The sequence below is a fragment of the Perna viridis genome, chromosome 4 (assembly GCF_037379345.1).
Source record: "Perna viridis isolate PV_CMFRI_1.1 ecotype Kerala chromosome 4, ASM3737934v1, whole genome shotgun sequence".
NCBI classification, from domain to species: domain Eukaryota; kingdom Metazoa; phylum Mollusca; class Bivalvia; order Mytilida; family Mytilidae; genus Perna; species Perna viridis.
In genome coordinates this window covers 49,920,522-49,941,305 of record NC_142448.1, presented here as the reverse complement: position 1 = coordinate 49,941,305, position 20,784 = coordinate 49,920,522, and the positions used below count along the sequence as shown (strand labels likewise).

General features: G+C 32.8%; 2 protein-coding genes across 3 annotated transcripts in view; one reads left to right on the top strand and one right to left on the bottom strand.

The window, feature by feature from the left end:
* The window catches only part of LOC148620408 (uncharacterized), a 19,039-nt gene extending 16,282 nt beyond the window's left edge, over window positions 1-2,757 (top strand). For both annotated transcript variants that reach the window (XM_088581273.1, XM_088581274.1), the window contains exon 6: window positions 2,624-2,757. The gene's annotated coding sequence lies outside the window, so the exon portion shown is untranslated. The remainder of the gene's footprint in view (window positions 1-2,623) is intronic.
* The window catches only part of LOC148620407 (cell surface hyaluronidase CEMIP2-like), a 26,308-nt gene extending 5,524 nt beyond the window's left edge, over window positions 1-20,784 (bottom strand). Inside the window, exons 1-20 of the mRNA XM_088581263.1 lie at window positions 20,643-20,784; window positions 18,714-18,930; window positions 17,510-17,673; window positions 16,449-16,602; window positions 15,645-15,824; window positions 14,708-14,923; window positions 14,277-14,381; window positions 11,962-12,098; window positions 11,311-11,383; window positions 10,789-10,910; window positions 10,234-10,367; window positions 9,632-9,701; window positions 8,578-8,712; window positions 7,278-7,419; window positions 6,290-6,353; window positions 5,444-5,479; window positions 4,022-4,147; window positions 3,142-3,322; window positions 2,622-2,840; window positions 1,984-2,231 (exon numbers count right to left, since the gene is read on the bottom strand). Of these exons, the coding sequence (XP_088437389.1) occupies window positions 1,984-2,231; window positions 2,622-2,840; window positions 3,142-3,322; window positions 4,022-4,147; window positions 5,444-5,479; window positions 6,290-6,353; window positions 7,278-7,419; window positions 8,578-8,712; window positions 9,632-9,701; window positions 10,234-10,367; window positions 10,789-10,910; window positions 11,311-11,383; window positions 11,962-12,098; window positions 14,277-14,381; window positions 14,708-14,923; window positions 15,645-15,824; window positions 16,449-16,602; window positions 17,510-17,673; window positions 18,714-18,930; window positions 20,643-20,768 (2,849 nt within the window). The 5' untranslated portion in view covers window positions 20,769-20,784. The remainder of the gene's footprint in view (window positions 1-1,983; window positions 2,232-2,621; window positions 2,841-3,141; window positions 3,323-4,021; window positions 4,148-5,443; window positions 5,480-6,289; window positions 6,354-7,277; window positions 7,420-8,577; window positions 8,713-9,631; window positions 9,702-10,233; window positions 10,368-10,788; window positions 10,911-11,310; window positions 11,384-11,961; window positions 12,099-14,276; window positions 14,382-14,707; window positions 14,924-15,644; window positions 15,825-16,448; window positions 16,603-17,509; window positions 17,674-18,713; window positions 18,931-20,642) is intronic.

Below are 20,784 nucleotides of genomic sequence, written 5' to 3'. Positions count from 1 at the left end.
ACGCTATAGTTAATTAAGAGAAATAGAAATGGCCATAGAAATAAAAGACGGTCTCGAAATCAAATTTACTGCGTAGTATTGCAGTATTACATGTCGAAGGGTATTTACTGTGCCTCATGCATATTTGTGTATCACGACTTACATTTGAAGTCAAAACACAATTGAAATTATAAACTGGGACGCGTCCTAATGATCACTCATTTTTAATCAGATATTCTTTCTAAATTAAATAGAAATGTATATTGATCTTTGACAAATTTAAATTTCAAAAGATTATAATTGAAACTGAGTTTTTTTTTGTTGTTACAAAACCATGAAAACATCACATGGCTATTCAAAATGATGAATGCTACCCTAACAAGAAAAAAAAGAAGAACAACAAAATTTAAATCCCCTTCCTTTTGAAAAAAAAGGCAATATGCACAATCCTCTGTTTTTATTTGCCTAAGCTATTCTTGTGTGTGTATTGAAGAAGTTGAAAAATCAACATTTGGAGTTTTTTTTCTGGATTTGGACAAGTTCTTTCAAAATAAGATGCAACCATTATTCTTTTCTTGTTCTTCTTTTTTCAACAGTCACTTACAAAAAATATTAACTTGTTTAGAAATTTAAGAGTATTATTTAAAACAAACAAGTTGGTCAAAGAAACTTATGGTTAAATGTATTTATTGACCCGGATTTTAAAAGTCGGGTTTTCAAACCCGAAACATGTTAAAATCTTTCATATGATTATCCCGTAAGGTCGTAAGGTCAATTGGTAATATCCAGCTTTTATATCAAAGTTATAAAAAATGCATTACATACATCTCAGTTTCCTCTATATAGATGACGTATTATCTTTAAACAATCCTATATACAGCTAATTTTGGGATTTGATACACCGCATCTACCCCAAAGAATTTGAGATAAAAGATACTGCAGACACTATGAAGTCAGCCTCATATCTTGACCTACACTTAGAAATCGATGGTAAAGGAAAACTATTGACCAAACTTTACTACAAACGTGATCACTTTTCATTTAAAATCGTCAACTTTCCATTCATCTGTGGCAACATCCCTTCAGCACCTGCATGTGGAGAGTTCATATCACAACTCATACGTTATGACAGAGCTTGCCGAGACTTCGCAGACTTTGAATTCTAACAAATAGGCTTCTGGAGCAGGGTTATATTGCTACAAGATTGAAGTCATCACTACAAAAGTTTTATGGTCGTCATCATGAACTCGTGGATCGTTACGGTGTATCCATCGGCGCCATGAAAAACTGATTCGTTCAACGTGTCGTAGTCTTCTTTTCCCCTTTCGTCCACCCCGGACTAGACTTTTTATGAGCAACTCGGCGAGTGTTTTCAGAAAAGCAGAGGACGCATATCCTACCGGTGCACCTGATCTCTGCTCCCAGTTTTAGTGGAGTTCGAGTTGGTCATTTGCTATTTTTACTTTGTATGTATAATTTTAGTTACTTTATGTTCTTTGTTGTGTACGCCTGTTTTCCATGTTTGGTCTTTGTCCCTGGATTACATTCTTTTGATTACACTATAACCTTGGTTCGCTTGATTACTCTTCCATGTTTAGTCTTTGTCCCTGAATTGCATTCTTCTGATTACCACTATAACCTTGGTCCCCTTGATTACTCTTCCATGATTGGTCTTTGTCCCTGGATTACATTCGTTTGATTAACGCTGTAACCTTGGTTCCCTTGATTACAATTAAACCGTGAAACCTGTCTAAATCGAACTCATTTTAGACTTTACAATTGGTTAGGTTTAGATGATCGTTTGGTTAATCAAGGTTTAAAATACACTTTAATTGATATAAAGAGCCATTAAAAAGTGTATTTTTAACAGGTTTTAAAATTATTCAGTGTTCGGTTTAGACGGTTTTACTTAGTATGAAAAGTTGTTCCTATAAACAAATCCCCATATAGACCCATTTTAATTAGTGTATTAATTTTAATCTATATATTTAGAATATAACATACTTGGTAATTCCCAAACCAAATAGTTTGATTGGTTGATCTGGCCATGTTTCTGTAAACCGCATTGAGTAGCTTTGACTTCCGCCAGTTATGACGACGAATGGCGCCTGAGTTCCGATGTCATGTTCCTGGAATGCTGTATCGGGAAAGTCATCTCTGGCCATTATAAGATTATTGGTCGACGTCTCAATACCCTCTGTGTCGGAGTTTATCTCATCTTCGTCAATGTTCTTACCATAGTTTACTCTTATCTGTAACCGTCAAGCTCACTTTTATAGTGTATGGGGCACATTTCAATTCATTACAAATTCATATTAAATGGTGCAAAAAAGTGTAACAACAAATTACCGAACACTAATCTGATCCATAAGCAAGCAAAGAAAAGTTGAAAACAAAAAATGTAAAAACACTCCTTTACTAGGAATATATTGATTATACGAACAATAATAATAAAACAATACACTTAAGAACTACAGCCGTTGCAGAACATGTTTGGGCAAAATCATCATAATTCTACAATATTAACACATTTGTCCTAATTTTGTTACATGTAATACAGTTTGTATTCCGCGAACTTGTCCTTGTCAACATAAAAAAACCAGTCCCCAAATATAAGTCAAAATAATACCTAATATACTTACAGTTGCGTACTGTTGATTGCATATTGCCATGTGCCAATTCTCCCTGACAAGACACTGAGATGTTAAATGGAACGGATGTGGTAGAACGACCGTGGTTCTATGCTGCACTCCCGTCACGGAACCGTCTAGGTCGGTAAAGCTCTCGTTCTCATCGCCATCTTCGTCGGTAAAGTACGGATGGCCATAGGGATAGTTGATTACTCGGTTACCCTCTCTTGGCTGAGAAAGAGAAGATATAGAGGTATATAGATATTTTTGTCAGTAAAATCAAGAACGTTGATCTGAATGTGCCTGTAGGATATCAAGTTAAGAAGTTATTCTAATATACGGAGTCGATGACAGACATTTTATCGAATCATGACGTGAGTGTTGATAAGCCGACACCAATTTGTAATGCAACAGAAAATCACAACTAGAATACTTGATTAAATGCTGTTATTGTCCAATGCTGGATTAGTTTCTTGCTTTAAATTGGTACGAAAAATGAAACTTGAAACTACACAATTTATTGAAGTCTCACATCATCAAAACTGAATTCTACATTTGAAAACTTGTGCTGTGGTGAGGTTCTGAGTTTACTGTTTATTCTGAATCCAATAGCTCCCATAGAATACTCCCGATTACTAGGGAAACCATGAAACCAAACATTTTCAACAAAATCTGGTTTCTTCAGAACTTCCCATCCAATCTGTGGGTAATCACTGAAATAGAGGTTTAGATTTTGAAAAAAAAATACCGGTTTAAGATAAAGATTAAAAGTAAATTCCTTATTTTTAACACATCAGTCACAATTTCTTTTCGCTCAACAATTGCATTTTATTGCTTTGTTCTCTACCAAAGTCTCATCAAAACATTTTTCCGATTGTTTAATTGTCTCGTAATTATGTTTCAAATTATTGAAATACGCAAAAAAACTTTCGAAGAATAAGTATCTATACATCAAATGTCTGTCACCATCATCATGAAGTTAACGAGCCATATGATATATGATATATTAATTACCACCATGAACACATATTCATTACTCTTCATGTTCTTTGAGATTAAAGGAATTTTCCTAGCTGTTGTTACAAAGTAAGCGTCTTGTTTTTGTTCAGGTTGAATTTTTGTTGATAATTTTGTAGACAGAAACGGTTTACAAATAGTAGTTTACTTACTAGTCAGCAATTTCAAGAAACATTTAATTTTATTCATCGAATCACTTAATAAAAGTTCAATATAGTGGTGAGAAGAATTTAAATTTATGATTCAGTACGTAATACGTTACAGTTTCAAAGACAAATGAAAGTAAGTAATCTGATTAACTGACGAGCTTAGTAATACATACTAATGTTTAATGGAGTCTGTTTAGAGGGATTAGTCACTTACGGTTTACAATTTAATCAGATACCCGTACTCACGGTTTACTAGGAATAGGATAAGATCGATCTTTATACTGGCCCTCATAAACAAAGGGTTCTCCAATGTTATCAGAGAGTCCTATAACAACATTGTCGTAAAAGAATGCTTCATTGTCCTTGGTCATCCTGTAGCAAACATCACAAGAGAGTACAATATTGAAGACTCGCTTAGGAGTTCAACCGCGAAAATATTTTGTCACACCTCTTCAGTCCGCGGAAAAAAAACCACGAAAATACATCCAGACGTTTGGCCGTCAAAATCGCGAAAATTTAGCCCCGCGAAAATAACCCGCTATACGGTATCACCTACAAGTTTTTTTGAGATGACGGCAACCGGAGAAAAATATATGAAGCTTATGTAATTTTGATCTTGACCTCCACTTAGAAATCGATGGTATAGGAAAACTATTGATCAAACTTTACGATAAACATTATGACTTTATTCAAAATTGTCAACTTTCCTTTCATTTGCGGCAACATCCCTTCAGCACCTGCGTATGGATTGTTCATATCACAACTCATACGTTATGACAGAGCTTGCCGAGACTTCGCAGACTTTTTGTATCGCTCTAGAATTCTAACAAATAGGCTTTTGGAGCAGGGTTATATTGCTACAAGATTGAAGTCATCGTCATCATTGGATAGTTACGGTGTATCCATCTGCGCCGTGAAAACTGATTTGTTCAATGTGTCATAGTTTTCCTTTCCTTTCTCGTCTACCCCAGACTTGACTTTTTATTAGCAACTCGGCGGGTGTTTCTAGAAAAGCAGAGGACACTTACACTACCGGTGCACCTGGTCCATGCTCCCAGTTTTTAGTGTAGTTCGAGTTGGTCATTTGCTTTTGTTGCTTTGTGTGTATGATTTAAGTTACTTTATGTTCTTTGTTGTGTTTGACTGTTTTCCATGTTTGGTCTTTGTCCCTGGATTGCATCGTTTTGATTACCGCTATAACCTTGGTTTCCTTGATTACTCTTTGAATAGGAGATATTTAAAACTTGCTACGAATTCAAATAAAAGCATTCAGTGCTTTAAGGGTAACATTAGATTACATAAACAAACATTAGAAAAGAAATTCTTAAATATTAATTTAAATATTGGGCCACTTTTCGTTACTATGTATGAACAAAATTTAAGCGAAAAAAAGAATAATAGAAATTAGAAAACAATATCATCAACCGATGAGAATACCCTGCTTCTTCTTAAACATTGACACATTTATCATTGTGCATGTATTGCAAGATCTCTTCTTGCAAACATCACGCATATTTACATACATATATGTGACTAAATATCTTGCTTTCATATGTACTATTTATTTTTCATACAAACAGGCAGGTGGACAAAATAATTGTAAATCACTGCAAAATGCTTCCTTGGTTATTAAGATATACAATTTATGCGTTTTTCATTCATGTTTACCTGATTAAAACAGTCCCAGTAGCACTTTCAGCAAACCTAAAAGGAAGAAAAAGAAAAGAACATAGTTCCTCTTGTGATATATCATCTACAATTCTAAAAACCATGAAAAGGCACATGAGGTACAAATCAGAACAAGTAGAACCTATATAATTCAGCCAGAACATATGGAAGATCATTAGTGCCACATTGACACATAATGTTTTGACACTTTGATCTTTTTCGTTTTTTTTTTGTTTTGTTTTGGACCGGATAAAACAGAGTGTTATAATGTAACAACAACGATGGTGCATTTGATGCGTTCATCATGTCTGCTCCTTTTTCTATTTATGAATGTGATAAGAAAGCATGAAGAAAGACTAGTTATTGCTCCGATAAATTCCAACACGTGTAACGTTTAAGACCTCTAATCAACAAATTGACCAAGACATAAATATCTTTGTAATCTGCCTATATGTAGTATGAGTTTATAAATATTTACTTATTATCCAAAATGCACCAATTCTTACTTTCAATTTTGACTCACAACTGTAGTTTTCTTGTTTGGTAAGCTGAAAACAACTATTACACGTTTAAAATTTCAAGGCTTAGACCCCCAAAAATATATCTGTTTCCTACTACCATACCTACCCATTGGCAAGTTGTTTGTGTCTACCCTAAAATTTTATGACCATTTTGGCTCAAGCAATGTTAAAGTCTAGATTGTTTCTCCATTAACTCAATGTAAAATAATTTTGAAAAATAAAATAATTTCCCTTCCTACATACCCTTTTTTTGCTTGTTTTGTTAGCCTTACAGACAATTATGGGATGCTAATGTATACATTTGTATAAGATGTTTGTTACTCACGAGCTATCATGCATATAAAGAAGGCCACATCTTATCCAAGTGTGTCGCTCGGAATTTTTAAAACCTTAAAAGTACAGAAAATGAAAAATTAAATAAATGCAATATAATTTAATTAGATTTATACCTTAAACATGGAGGGAACAATACGCCTTGTAATCAAATTTGGATCATTATGTAATTTATATTTCAATTCTAATATTTTGAATCTTTTGAATTTTCCATTTGTGTGCAACAATGTGGTGTTTAGGGAGGCTGCACGTTTATTTCTTAAGGTTACATTCTTGCTATTTAAGGCTCGAAAAACAAACAATACTTCCCAATTGTAATTATTCGATTTTACATGCTTATATCATTTTTACTTTGAATGAGTTTTTCCGACGTAGCCGGTATTGAGTTCGCTTTGACATGACATGACATTCATGATGCTTAACCATGGCAACCTAACCGATGTAGCTTACAACCTCACAAATGTAGTAACAACCGTGAAATGTTAGGCTTCATTTGGGATATTGGTGTCCGAAATATTTTCGATCATTTTTATACATTGTATAATTTTTAATTTATATATTGAATAATTGGAAATAGTTTACTTGTTGAACCAATAATTAATTAAAATACGAAACATACATGTAGTACAGCGATCATGCAGTTCACCAAATAAGATCTTAATCAGATTTGGTGTTAACAAAGCGACACTATACGTTGGCTTTTGAAGATAGTTCTTGTTTTGGGTGACATTTGTGCTTTGCCTTTTTTTGTGTCACCATGACATTTGTGTTTTGCCTTTTTGGTGTCACCATGACATTTGTGCTTTGCCTTTTCTTTTCTCCATCTTCTTTGTAATTTAAAATCTAAAATATTCTGTAATTAAGGTTACCCTTGTTTCCACATTTTTTATTTGCTTCTTACAATTCACTCTTTATTTGCCTAATTTCATTTACTTTGTCAGAAGAAAGATGATGATTTTAAGTTTAGTTACATTTCTTACCTGTAAATCCCTCAATATCTGTCCTTTTGTTTGTAGAATTTTTAAAGAGCGCATGCATTTTTGGATCTTCTTTTCCGACCCAGTGATTGTACCCAGTTGTTTTTCCATCTGGTTTTAAAATGAAATCCATGTTGAGACCAAACTGTTGATCGAAATAAAACAAACCATACAAACAAATGAACTGTACAAAGTTAATATTGAAAAGCAAAAGATTTACAGATTAGACTTGTTAATATGAAACATTTAGTATCCTTATTTTTTTGTTTCTTTATCTTTGGTTTTGTTTTTGTTTGTTTGTGTGTGTTTTGTGTGTTTCTTATGTATTCTTTTTTGTGTTATTTTATTATAAGTAGTTTTTATTTTTCTTTATATATTACCACTTCTTTTCTTACCTAATGTCAATTCTTTGAGCTATAATTGTTGTTCAAAACATTATTGTATTCTATCTTAATACAAATAGCATTTATCAACTTTTTTTCACATTATGGTACAAGTAAATCAAGTTGAAAGGGAAAAGGTTAAAGCTTGAACAAGCTTGATGCCAAAACCCTTTGATTGTTTTCGTATATTGTATATTGTAAATTGTACTTTCAAGATGTGTGCTATTTTGCAATAAAATACTTTTTGTATCGCGCTAGAACTCTAACAAATAGGCTTCTGGAACAGGGTTATATTGCTACAAGACTGAAGTCATCACTACAGAAGTTTTATGGTCGTCATCATGAACTGGTGGATCGTTACGGTGTATCCATCAGCACCATGAAAACTGATGTATTCAACGGGTCATAGGTTTCCTTTCCTCGTTTGTCTACCCCGGACTTGACTTTTTATGAGCAAATTGGCGGTTGATTCTAGAAAAGCAGAGGACGCTTACCCTACCGGTGCACCTGGTCCATGCTCCCAGTTTTTAGTGGAGTCCGAGTTGCTCATTTACTTTTGTTACTTTGTATGTATGATTTTAGTTACTTTATGTTCTTTGTGTATGTCTGTTTTCCATGTCTGGTCTTTGTCCCTGGATTACGTTCTTTTGATTACCGCTATAACCTTGGTTCCCTTGATTACTCTTACAAAAAAAACAGACAAAAATAAATACAAAAATACCAAATATTATTAAGTTATTCGATATTCGTTTCAAAACTTTTAAGACATGATAACAAGTATAAACACAATTTTTGATTCGCCTCCAAATCCATGACACGTTAAACTGAACGTGTTTTAATACATGACAATTACTTTGAATTATTGGTTGATGTCTTATTTTATTACATAGATATCATGGGTTATATTGTTAATCACTAACCTTCCCGTTAGAGTGAGCGACATTATTTACAAATTCAGGCACAGGTGTGTATCTTGCCTCATGTTCCAGCATATCTCCTAATCCTGTTGAAAGACCAAGAGGTTCATCTGGATAAACGTACCAAAATCCGTTGGCCTGTAAGAAAAAATAAACAATTAGTGAAATTTGACGAAAGAATTACAAGTAGTGAATTCGTTGGTTCAAAGCGGTAGTTGTTATTGGCAATATGTATACTAAATACTATTCAATATAAGTGGATGATCAAAGCCATGGTAATTAATTAGAGTAATAAGGCAGCTATTAGATCATCAAAAATTAGGTTAAAAAGTTACACCAACAGACTATCATTATGCGGTGGTTTGTCATTGGCAATATGAATACTGATTACCACTAAATATTAGCGAGTTATCAATGCAGTGGTATTAATTTCAGAGGTCGAAAGTATGATTAAAATAATTAAAATCAGGTTAAAAAATTATTCTAAAAAACTACAAAAACTAAGTTATACGTGCAGCCTTTTATTCTTAGAGATATGTAAATCTCTGGAAATAAAAAAACAATTTCATAATCTAGCGATGAAAAAAGGCAAAATAAATACTTCAAACAGCATATAGCCTTTATTATTTCAATATTTAAGTAAAATGTTCCATTCTGTTCCCAATGCACAACAAAACAGCCTGTAGTTCATTGTGTTTGATATACTTTTTTCAACAGTTCTCATACTTGCATGTAAAATTAATTACAAAGGTTTGCAATCATTCACATCAAATGAAGTTTTCACACAGGAAATGACAAATGTGAATAAAAACCATTTTTCTCACACTAAGACGCTATTCCCAAATTTTCCTTACAAATACTCGGTAATCTTTTGATATGATTATTATCTAGCACATTACAAGCTGTCACGTTGTTCCATATAAAACTGAAACATATAGTTTGCAATTATGCAAACAATATGAAGGTCCCAAAAAATAAAAATGTTTCGTACACGCTGCCAAAATTAATTACATTATGCAGACTCGATTGTATATTTTTGGTTAAATAATGCACTCACCACACTTCCAGCTGCCACGTTGTTTCTCATGAAAGTGTTTGGATTGGTTACCCAGAATGTTGTTGGTTCTCTTAAATATTATTATAAACAAGGCTCACATTATTTGGCCTACTTGAAATGCTACCGTTTAAGAAAAAATCAAATCAAGGAAGACGTTGATCATATTTTCTTTTCAAACATAAAAGTAAGTAAAAATAGGTGTACACCATTTGTTCACAAATATTGAGGGATTGACCGTTTGGTTAATGAGCTCATCGGCTCATATTCATACTACGTATTGTATTTATTTATACCAGCGCAGTATATTTCGTGTGTACTTGTATCAAGCAAGTATATACTGAGTTAGTCTATAGCTGAGTAAAAATAACATTGAACTATTCTGTTTTGTAGTTTTTATTCTGTGTATCCATTTACGAAAAACATCTGAAGATTTTCAAAAAATATGTTTGTCTTTGTATACTCGTTGTTCTCCTTAAGAGATATCATCAATACGTCTTAACACAGGAACCAATATATATTCACAGACAAATACCTTACATAAAGACCCGAGAATTGACAAACTACGGTAAATAAAAACAAATACAAAAAATAAAAAATCTCACTCAATGTCACTAAGAATGAGAGATCCATAGTCTGTTCCGAGACCAAGATTTCCATTAAAGACTGTAAATTTCTCAGCTCCGTCCTCTAAAAAGTACGAGTGCCCCTTGGTGTTAACGCAAACGTTGTCTATGATCTACAAAACATGGGGAAAATATCAATTCCTGAATTTCCTTTTTCCTTCAGTTCACGAAAAACTTTCCCTTTTTTCGTTGTATATAGGTCTCTTTTTTAGTTTGTGTTTTTTAAAAAAAAAATTTTCTTTACTGTCATTACATTTGTGTGCTTCGTATTTACTGCAGAAAAGTAGGCAATGATAAAAATAACATGATACAAGACGTTTCTGTGTATGATGTTTCTGTCCTTATTTCTGCATCTCTTTCTTTCGAATTCAAATACTGTTATTCACATTAATTTAATTTTCCTTTAAATGTAGGATTAAACATGTGCTAATTGTGGTATCATGTATGATTTCGTGAGATGCGTGAATAATTTTGAATACAAGCTTTTTAAATGATTGTTTGTTCAGTCATTTGATCCATAATTTTCCTGCATACTTGTGCATTATGAGTTCCATGAACAGTAACACATCTAGTGAACGAATCATGGATTGAATTTTCTCTGATATACTGCCTCCCGTCAACATCACCACACATATGGAAATGAATTGAGTATCTTCCTGTTGAATATTGGCATAGTGATTATTATTATTTGGTTTTAAAAGAAAAGATGCCGAAAAGAAGGTTATGATTTTATTTAAACACACTCCCCAATCGGGTACAACCAGCTTCTTCTATTTAAAGTCTCTTTTACAGCCCTTACCAGTAGCATGAGAAATATGATATTCAGTTTTGTAGTATAAAATTGACCTTGTATATAAATAGTTTAAGTGAATATCTAAAATGATAAAACCTATCTTAAGGTTTAGGGTGTATTATACACTATCTTCGAGAGGCAATCTCCCGAAGTTTTTTTCTAATTTTGAAAATGGTTGCGAAAAAAATGATATATTCAAACTGAATGAAATTGACATAAAGCAATAGCATAAGGAACACTTCAGATAAACCCGTTCTACTTACCAAGGACACGTGCCGTCCCAAGGTTAACAAATTCTGCGCCTTCAATATTAACAGCTTCAAAGTCTTTAGTGAACTATAAGTTTTTAATGAAGGCGTTATATGTATGATATGAATATAATAAATACAAAACTCTTTGTTAAATTAAGTCATTGGTAATTAAATAAAGCAAAGGCGGAATTGTCGAACTCATATTTAGTAAGAATCAAGTAGAACACGATAATACGTTCCTGACTAGGTCTTGGTATTTTAAATTGAAATGATGTGTTTAACTCAAGTGTTATAGTGACCTCTCTGTTACATAGTGGCTTAAAGCGTATGAGTACTATTCAGTCGGAGTTAAACAGACACTTCCAAAATATGAATATAGTAGATGAAAGTTGACATCATGTTATTCATTGTTTATTGAAATGTTGTGAATAGCGACATTTTCCTTTTAGTAGACCTTCAATACATTGCGCCCCATTTATACAAACTATTAAACTTTAAGTTTTTTTTTTGTGAAAGATTTTAAATAAATGCGGCTTTCATTAATGACACTATTTGTACGATGTAAGTACATTATACATTTAAATTCGAGTGTAATCTAAAGATTTGAATTGTTCCTGGGATCATTAAAATAACGAACAACAGAGACGAACTAAAAAAACTTACTTTGAGATGACCCCCATATTCATTACCATCGGAGGCTGCTTCAGAATCAAACCTTATATTCCTGGATAATAACCCTACTTCGGCCCTCATATCAGTATTTTTATAGATTTCTCCATAATGAGTGTAGTCCAGCGTATCTAAAAAGAAACGATTAAACTCAGAAGACAGTTTAAAAAAAACATCCTGGGAAATAAAAGTACATTTTATTTTGTTTAGATATAGGATTGCTAATGTTTTGTCACCAAAAGCCGGGAATTGCAATTGTAATGGGACCATAGAATCTAAACTAATTTTTAAGACATTTCTCTCGTTACTAGGAACAACACAAAACAACAAGCTAATACTTATATTAACACTATTTATAACAATAATTAGCAAATCATGATAAAAATACAAATATATGATATAAATGAACGTAGGAAACAGTCAATTACATAGAATCGGTTGATTGATTGATTATGGATTAAAGTCCTTCGCCAAATAATTTATATATTTCTGGGTGAGTATAATTGACCAATTTAACAGACACGGCTTTGTACTAAATCGACACGCTGAGTCGGGTCTTAAATGCGAAGTAATTGTCTGCAGGTAGGCATGCAACTGAACTCGGATACATACTTCTGACCTTGAGATAGGAAGTCGTTACTTTATCTCCTTAAATAATGCGGGTTTGACGGAAAGGCATTGACTATAAATTTGGTGTGATTTGATCGGGGATCGAACTCACGATCTCTCGTACTCGAGTGGAGGACACTACCCTGAGACAACTGAGGCGGTTAATGTTATGTTAAATAACAAACAAATATTGTAGTTTTGTAAACTGGAGTATTACGCTACTGCAGGGTTATTGGTTAAAAGAGAAAGAAATCCAGTTAACGGTAGAATAAAAATAAACCCTTTAAACCTAGGATAATAATGTTTTTTATTAAGTCGTCGACCACGAAGTGGCGGTGGCTTATTGTTTTTACTGTGTTTCTTCTTCTTCTTCTTCTTCTTCTTCTTCTTCTTCTTCTTCTTCTTCTTATTATTATTATTATTATTATTATTATTATTTTTTATTAAGTCGCCAAAAGAAAGTTTTGCGACTTATTGTTTTTGCTCCGTTTCTTGAAATGTCCGGAGAGACCGTTTATTTGATTCATACCAGACTTGGCTAAAAAACCAAGCATGCTCAGGGGGTGTGCATGCTACTTCCGGAATTTCAAAATGACTGCCGATTTCAAAATGGCCGCCAAAACAAAACCCGGAAAAATGAAACAAAAATTGTATGAAATTAGTGGAACTCATTAGATATATGAAAATACCTCAAAATGCTGTTTCTAATTTGTCGACATCATAGGCGGGAAAAAAATTTCAGAAAGCCGCCATTTTTTTTCAAAATGGCCGCCAAAATCGCCAAAATTTCAACATTGTTTGATTTAAATAAAATTTGATATCTAGGGTAAATATTACATCCTGAATTCAATGGCGGCTTCAGAATGTGTCAAAAAGCCGCCATTTTGTTCAAAATGGCCGCCAAAATAGGCGAAATGTGAACATTGTGGGATTTCAATGAAAATGGAAATCTAGGGTAAACATGACATTCTAATTTCAATGGCGGCTTCAGTTTTTGTCTAAATTCGAAGATTTGCCGGTTTTGGTGACTTCCGTGTTTTGCTTGCAAACACAGTATCACTTGTTATTATTTTAATTCTCCGGTTATAAAAAATATGCTGAAGTGTCCGCCCTTTTTCTCAAAAGTGGCTGGTCTGATTGAGTTAAAACTTTGCAGGAATCAGAATTACCCTTCGATGGATGCAGAAAGTTGAAAAAAAATATTTCCAGATGCCGCCTTTTTTTCAAAATAGCCGCCGGACTGGACATATCCATTTTTTTACTCCGGAAATCATATATCTCGAAAACTGCTGATCAGAATTTGACAAAACTTTGTATATATATAAAGCTCAATAGTCCAAACAAAATCAGGAAAAAAATCGCCACCAAACGCAGTCGAAAATTTAAAGTTGTCCGACTTCTACAAGTTTCGTGGAAACGTAAATTTTAATTAATTTACGTTAGTAGCAACCTATGGTTCATGGGCTGCAAACATGGAAAGCAAAATAACACATTTAAAAGTAGATATGTGGGAATTGTGCCAACCCGATATAACTTCTACTATTTCTATGTCTTTTATTCCAGAAATTTTGACGGTAAAATTAACTTTGAATTAACCTAAATCTTTACTGAGAAACCTACCGCTAAGCCTTATTTTATTTATCTTCACTGAGACACCTACCGCTAAGTCTAATTTGATTTATCTTCTGTGAGACACCTACCGCTAAGCCTTATTTGATTCACACCACATTCCGTGCATTTGATTATTTTCCTTGTTTCTGCTTGCTTAAGATCAAAATCAGTAGAAGCAACAACGACTTCGTCTCCTGCAATGTACATTTTATATTTATATTTATAAAATTGGTAGAGATATAGCCATGTCTTTCATTCATTCATTGCAGATTACACGTAACACACTATACTCAGACAAAAGTGGCATACATTAATCTTAATATCAAGTGACAAATAAAAACAAAAACACAAACATAAAAAAACATAAACACAAAAACAAAAAACAAAAACAAGACAACAACAAATTACTGAATTACTGTCTTGCATTCTTAGCGTTGTTAGATTCTTAATATCTTCATTTCAATTAAAACACCTATCATCTTAAACATTAAAAAAAAATTCTCTAGGTTTTTATACTCACCTTCTTTCCAAGATGTTACATCGTCCAATAAAGTAAGTTTTGGGTGCAAATTATCAACTCCTTTTGTCACGATTAATTGAACAAAATTCCTTTTGTTGTCATTTTGTAAAACGTATGACCTGACAGAAACTCTGACGTCATCAAAAACTTGAGTTGCACGCGCATCCGAAACTGATGAACCCTTTACAACTGTCTCAGTTGTAGAACCCGTACTGCCTACAAATATACTCACTACAGTTTACCCAAGTATTAATTTTCGGAGATATTATTACTGCAAAATTATATGCTATATATAGATATGGCATCTTATTGAAATTTGGAAAGTCATGGAATTTATGACCTGGATTTTTGTCATAGCTGTTTCCTCTTTTTAATAAATAAATAAAAACAGGGTCTGTACACTTTTTTTTGGGATGAACAAAACATATATATATATATAAGACCTTTTACAAAACGTGCTTACTTAGTATTAGCAACAAAACAGATTCAAGTAATATTTATATTTATAAGAAAAACATTTTAAATGCTAAATAGTCCTTTTTCATATTTACGGAATTAAATCATATTAGCAAGTTTTTGAAAGGAACTTAACCTACGTACACACACCAACCTGGTTGGCGGTCTCATTGGGGATAAGGGATAATGGTAAACATTCTTCGCTTCGGTAAGTTCCTGAATGGTTTGAAATTAATATTTTAAAAGTATTTAGTACTCTCCGCGGCTAATAAATTAGATATTTGAATTTTAAGTCTACTGCTGCACATTTACTAAATTTAACAGTAAACCAGTCTATCGGATTACAAAAAATGTAGAAAATTACTTCCCTTAACTTAAAATCTTTAAAAAAACGAAGTCAAAGTAGGGTATATGAAATGGACTAGTAAAAATTTTATACAATTACAATTTTAGCTCTGATATGCCATGTATACTTATTTACCTTTCTTGGTTAAGAAAGCATAGGCTTCAGGGTGTGTCAAACCTCGAACTGCGGTTTCGGCATCAGGGCTTCCAAAACCTAGCATAGCAACTTGGTTCTCAAATACTGACAAATCCAGTCGCTTACTCTTGTCTATCTTTTTCAGTACAGCAATAGCTATGATATCACCGTCGGGTATTGCTTGAAGGGAAATGTAAATATTTAGGCAAAATGGCGTTTATTTGCAAAAATAGCGAAGGAATCAAACTTATAACATTGTTCATACTGTTATGTCTCATATTTATGGCTTCTACTTCAGCCTTCTCTGTGGAGTGAGGATCGTCATTAATTGAACACCCATTGGTGGTCTTCATCTGACATTTTTCATCCTGGTTGGGTTGTTGTCTCTTTGACATATTCATCAAATAAATTCTATTTATATTATAATTGTATAAAACGAATACCGAATTAAATAAGCATCCCTGATTCCCCTAGTGGTTTCAATGATAATACAAAAGTCGATCAGTAGCTATTAACAGCTCACAAAGAAAAAAAAATCATGGTTAATAGTATATCATGCAAGCATATCATAACTATTAACCAACCAAGCCCTTCATGTACATGCTATTAATTGTCAAAAACACTTTAAGCTTTCTTGGTACATGCTTATATGAAGCACACTCGGTATGTCTGTCTACAACACAATCGGGGTTAATTAGATAAGAATATATCCCCATCCTTAAAATTATTTTCTTTTAACCAATGATGATCAATCAATCATTAAAATAATAACAGAACTATAAAGTACAACGAAGAATAACTCACCATCAGTATACGATTTGAAATTTGCCATTGCATTATCTGCGTTATTTGCTGTCGTAGAGAATTCAAAATATTCTTCTGATACAAGCACACCGGAAATCGGGTCAATGTGGTAAACGAGTAAAGCCTTCTCATCCCAGGGTACACTATTTGTATTCTATAATGAACACATTTGTTTTGAACTTTGTAAAGCTAAAGAGAGGCATGCTTTAGATCTATTTTTAGTTTTATGACGGTTGGTCCTTGTATCAAAGCCTTGTTGTTGTTCATTTTCATTTTTAAACAATTGAGTGGTAATGCTTAACAACTTATTGTGTTACACTAAAAGGTACTGTGTACAAGCTGTAGAGAAAATTGTATTTACAATTGATAAAAGCATACATAATTTATTTTTTGATCAATGAAAATGTGGATAACATACACATCAATCTCCAAACTTAAATTATTTTGAATTTAACATGATTTCTCAAAAAATTCAGTTCTTCTGGTCTACATTTAGTCGAATTCAAAATAAAGCAAATCACAGAAATATTATGTCTTCATTAAAAGATGTGCAGATGTTTCATTATGGTTTGTCTCTTGAATTGATAATCTAGTATGCTCATAGTGCTAGATTCGTTTGTTTAAAAATGAGCCTGTATAAAAGACTAAATATTACATATTTCACAGAAACAATTCACTAGACCTAACATACGTAATATATGCTAGAATATCGCCTTCCATGTTCAAGAAAAAAAGTTTGTGTTAAAATCTGAAATTACACTTAATGAGAAAAACCTAGGGTAAGGAACATAACTCTTTCAAATCATCGGAACGTTTGTATTCACAATTTTTCATCAATTTCATGTAAGCATCAAAGTTACTAGGATTGATTTCATTCTGATTCAAATGAAAGCTTGAAAGGCTTTGGTAAAATTGAATATGATATAAATAAATCACTGATTTCAAAAGTCATGTCCCTTACCCTTTCTTTGTATACCTCCTTGAAATTGTTGAATAAAAGCTCATTTATCACACAACATTCATTCATTCATTCATTCTTTGTACATAATAAAAATACTTACAATTTTATCAACCACAGCTGTGTCACGTGATATCAAAGGTCTGTATGCTGTTTCGGTAAGTTTTGTCCAGGGCAATTTTCTCTCGCCATGTATTTCAAGTTTTCCTCCGTCTACCACATACAAACCCTTGTCAAAACCAAACTCATCCATCTGTGCAATATCACCTAAAATAGTTTTTTCCCTTAAATTGTATAGCAATTAACTACATTCTCTACAATTATTTGTACTTTTGCACCTAACGAAATTCTAAAATTCTACATATATATATGTTTTATGTAAATTATTTAGAATATAAAGAGAGTGTTGTTTTCAAAGAAAAAGTGAGAAACATGCATGGCAAAAACCCACCGATTTGACAATATAATTTCACTTAAGGATAAATTCTCTATTTAAAAAAAAACAATATTTGATCTCTGCATGTTAAGAAATGGAATGCCAGAAAAACGAGGATTTTGACAGTTATCTGCCATTGAAATGATCCTTTCAGTGTATTTCAGTCAAAGTATAACTCAACAAACCAAAATGATATGGAAATCCGTGTCTTTTTTCCTTGATTCTGATCGAGTAAATAGTCATATTACACTTTCAAAATGGTGGGTCTTTTCATACCAAGTTTCAACCACTGCCTGAATCTTACACAGACTGACGCTATAATATTTTTTTGATATTCCTGCTAACTACTTTTGATTACTTCCGACACGAAATATAACGTCAGAATTAACGAGAGTGTAAATATATTTCACTTTATTTCAAAATGTGACATGAATAGAATAAAAATACCAATCATTTGTAATGCACATTACTATGCTGTACTCGTGTTTCAATGAGTAGCATCTTACCAGAAGCATTATAATCAACTACACAGGAAGATTTAAATCCAAAAATTCATTGCATACAAGAAGTACTCAAAACAAAAACTATCGAAATAGGAAGCCAAATCTATCACAAAGATGTTCTATTATATGGTGTCAGACCAGTGTGGGTTGTTTGAATTAGTTATTAATTACAAGAATCAAATCATATATATTGCAAATTTCAATATGTTGTTCACGTGTTTTTTTTAAGGAGAAGTTGCTCATCGGCAGCATGAAAATCAAATATATACATCTTACGGAGCAGCGATGTATGTGCAATTATTGCTGATCAAGGTGGATTGATATACATTTTTGTACAGTCAATTTAGGCCAAAAACTTTGTAATTCACCTAGAAATGTAACGCGTGTATTTCCTTGATAAAGACAGTCTTTTCCGCCGATATGCATTTCTCCTTCAACTTTGATCCAGTGAACTTTGAGCTGGGTAAGTTTTTTGCCCCAAACCAAATATCCCTCTGGTTTTATGATGATACTGTGCAAGGGTGGTGGATCGATGTCAAGTAAAAACGGCTTGTCAATTATCACGTCATCCATTTCATAAGGAACCTAGAAATAAGCATCTTCACAATTTAAAAAAAAACTGTTTTTTTTTGTAAACACTTGAATGACTTAAAGGGATGCAAAATTATGAACACAAGAAAATATTTCATACCCTAGCATTTTTTTAAATATATATATAGTGTTCTTTTCTTATTTGAAGATTGCAGTCTTTTCAGAACTTTTGTCTGTCTTTAGTTTGGTTTTAATACATAAAATAGACAAAGAATAAATAAGAAAACCGAAACAGAACCAACTATGTATTCTATCATTATATAATTAAAGAAACCTGTACTATGAGCCCTTATTATTCAAAATATTAGCAACTTGCGTCTTATACTCTTATTAGGTTTTATGAATGCTTGTATATAGCTTAAAGTTGTAATTAAACCCGGGTTTCTGGTGGTCAAATAAAAGAGTAATCAAGGTAACCACGGTTCTTGCAAAAATCAATAGAATGCAATCAAGGAACAAAAACCAGACATGGAAAATAGGCAAGCACATCTAAGAACATGAAGTAATTAAAATAATACATACAAAGTAACAAAAGTAAGTGACTCGGAATCCACTGAAAACTGGAAGCATAGACCATGTAAGTATTCTCTGCTTTTCTAAAAACACCCGCTGGGCTGCTCATAAAAAATCAAGTCCTTGGAAGACGAAAGAGGAAAGGAAAACTAAGACAGGTTGAAAAAATCGGTTTTATGGTGCATATGGACACACCGTAACGATCCAAGAGTTTGTGCTGACGACCATAAAACTTATTTAGGTGATGACTTCAATCTTGTAGCAACAAAACCCTGTACCAGAAGCCTAACTGAAATAAGTTTACCTCTATTCAAAAAGTCCGCATGGTTACGGCATGCTCTGGCATAACGTATGGGTTGTGATATGGAAAGTCCATACGCATGTGTTGAAGGAATGTTGCAAAAATGAAAGGAAAATTGACAATTCGGAATGAAAAGTCATCGCGTTTGCCGTATAATTTGGTTAACAGCTTTTCTTTTAATGGCGGTTAAAATTATCAGTAAAGAAATGTTAGACAAAAATCTCCTGTTTCAGGAATTTCAATAATAAACGAAATAGGTAAAATTGAAACAAACAGATGAAACGCCGCTCACTGATCTGTCTATACTTTTTATTATATTATTTTCTCTATATGAAATGACTGTTATTTGATCTTTGGATCACTGATCATTTATCAAAGTAATGTTCGATAATTGCTTTTGGTAAGTTATTTGCCCTTGAAAAAATTATTTGCGATGCATTTCAATGAAATGAAATTGAACTTATTTTACACAATTTATATTAATATTTTCTTAATTCCTTGATTCCGATAATAAAAAAGTCAACCCCACTAGAGTACTTGTACGGGAAAGCATTCAATTCTATAGTCAAGGGGAATCGATTGTGAGAAGGGGGGGTTGGTTGCTGTAGTGAAGGAGAAACAATTTTGAAAACTATTGTTTATATAAACAATATATTGAAAAATTGCAAAATAGAGAAAAACATAATTTAAGTTAAAAATGTAACAAAAAGATGAAGAAACATGCACTATAAAGGGAATCCGGATTTATCTTTGCGGGATAAAAATTCTCTATTTTGAATGGGAGGAGGCATTGCAAATGGCATGGTTTGTATGGGAAGTTTATACTAATCAAGAGCTGTACACAATTACAGAGTCTTACACTACAAACCCTGAGGAAAACGACATGCTTTACCTGTCCACTATCCCAGTTCAAAGGGTCACTCCATTCGAGAAGACCAATTGACCTCTCTGGACACCGTCGAATATGTATACACAGTACCGAATGCACTCCAATCAAAACTGTCAAAACCGCCCACATCGTATTTAATATGTTC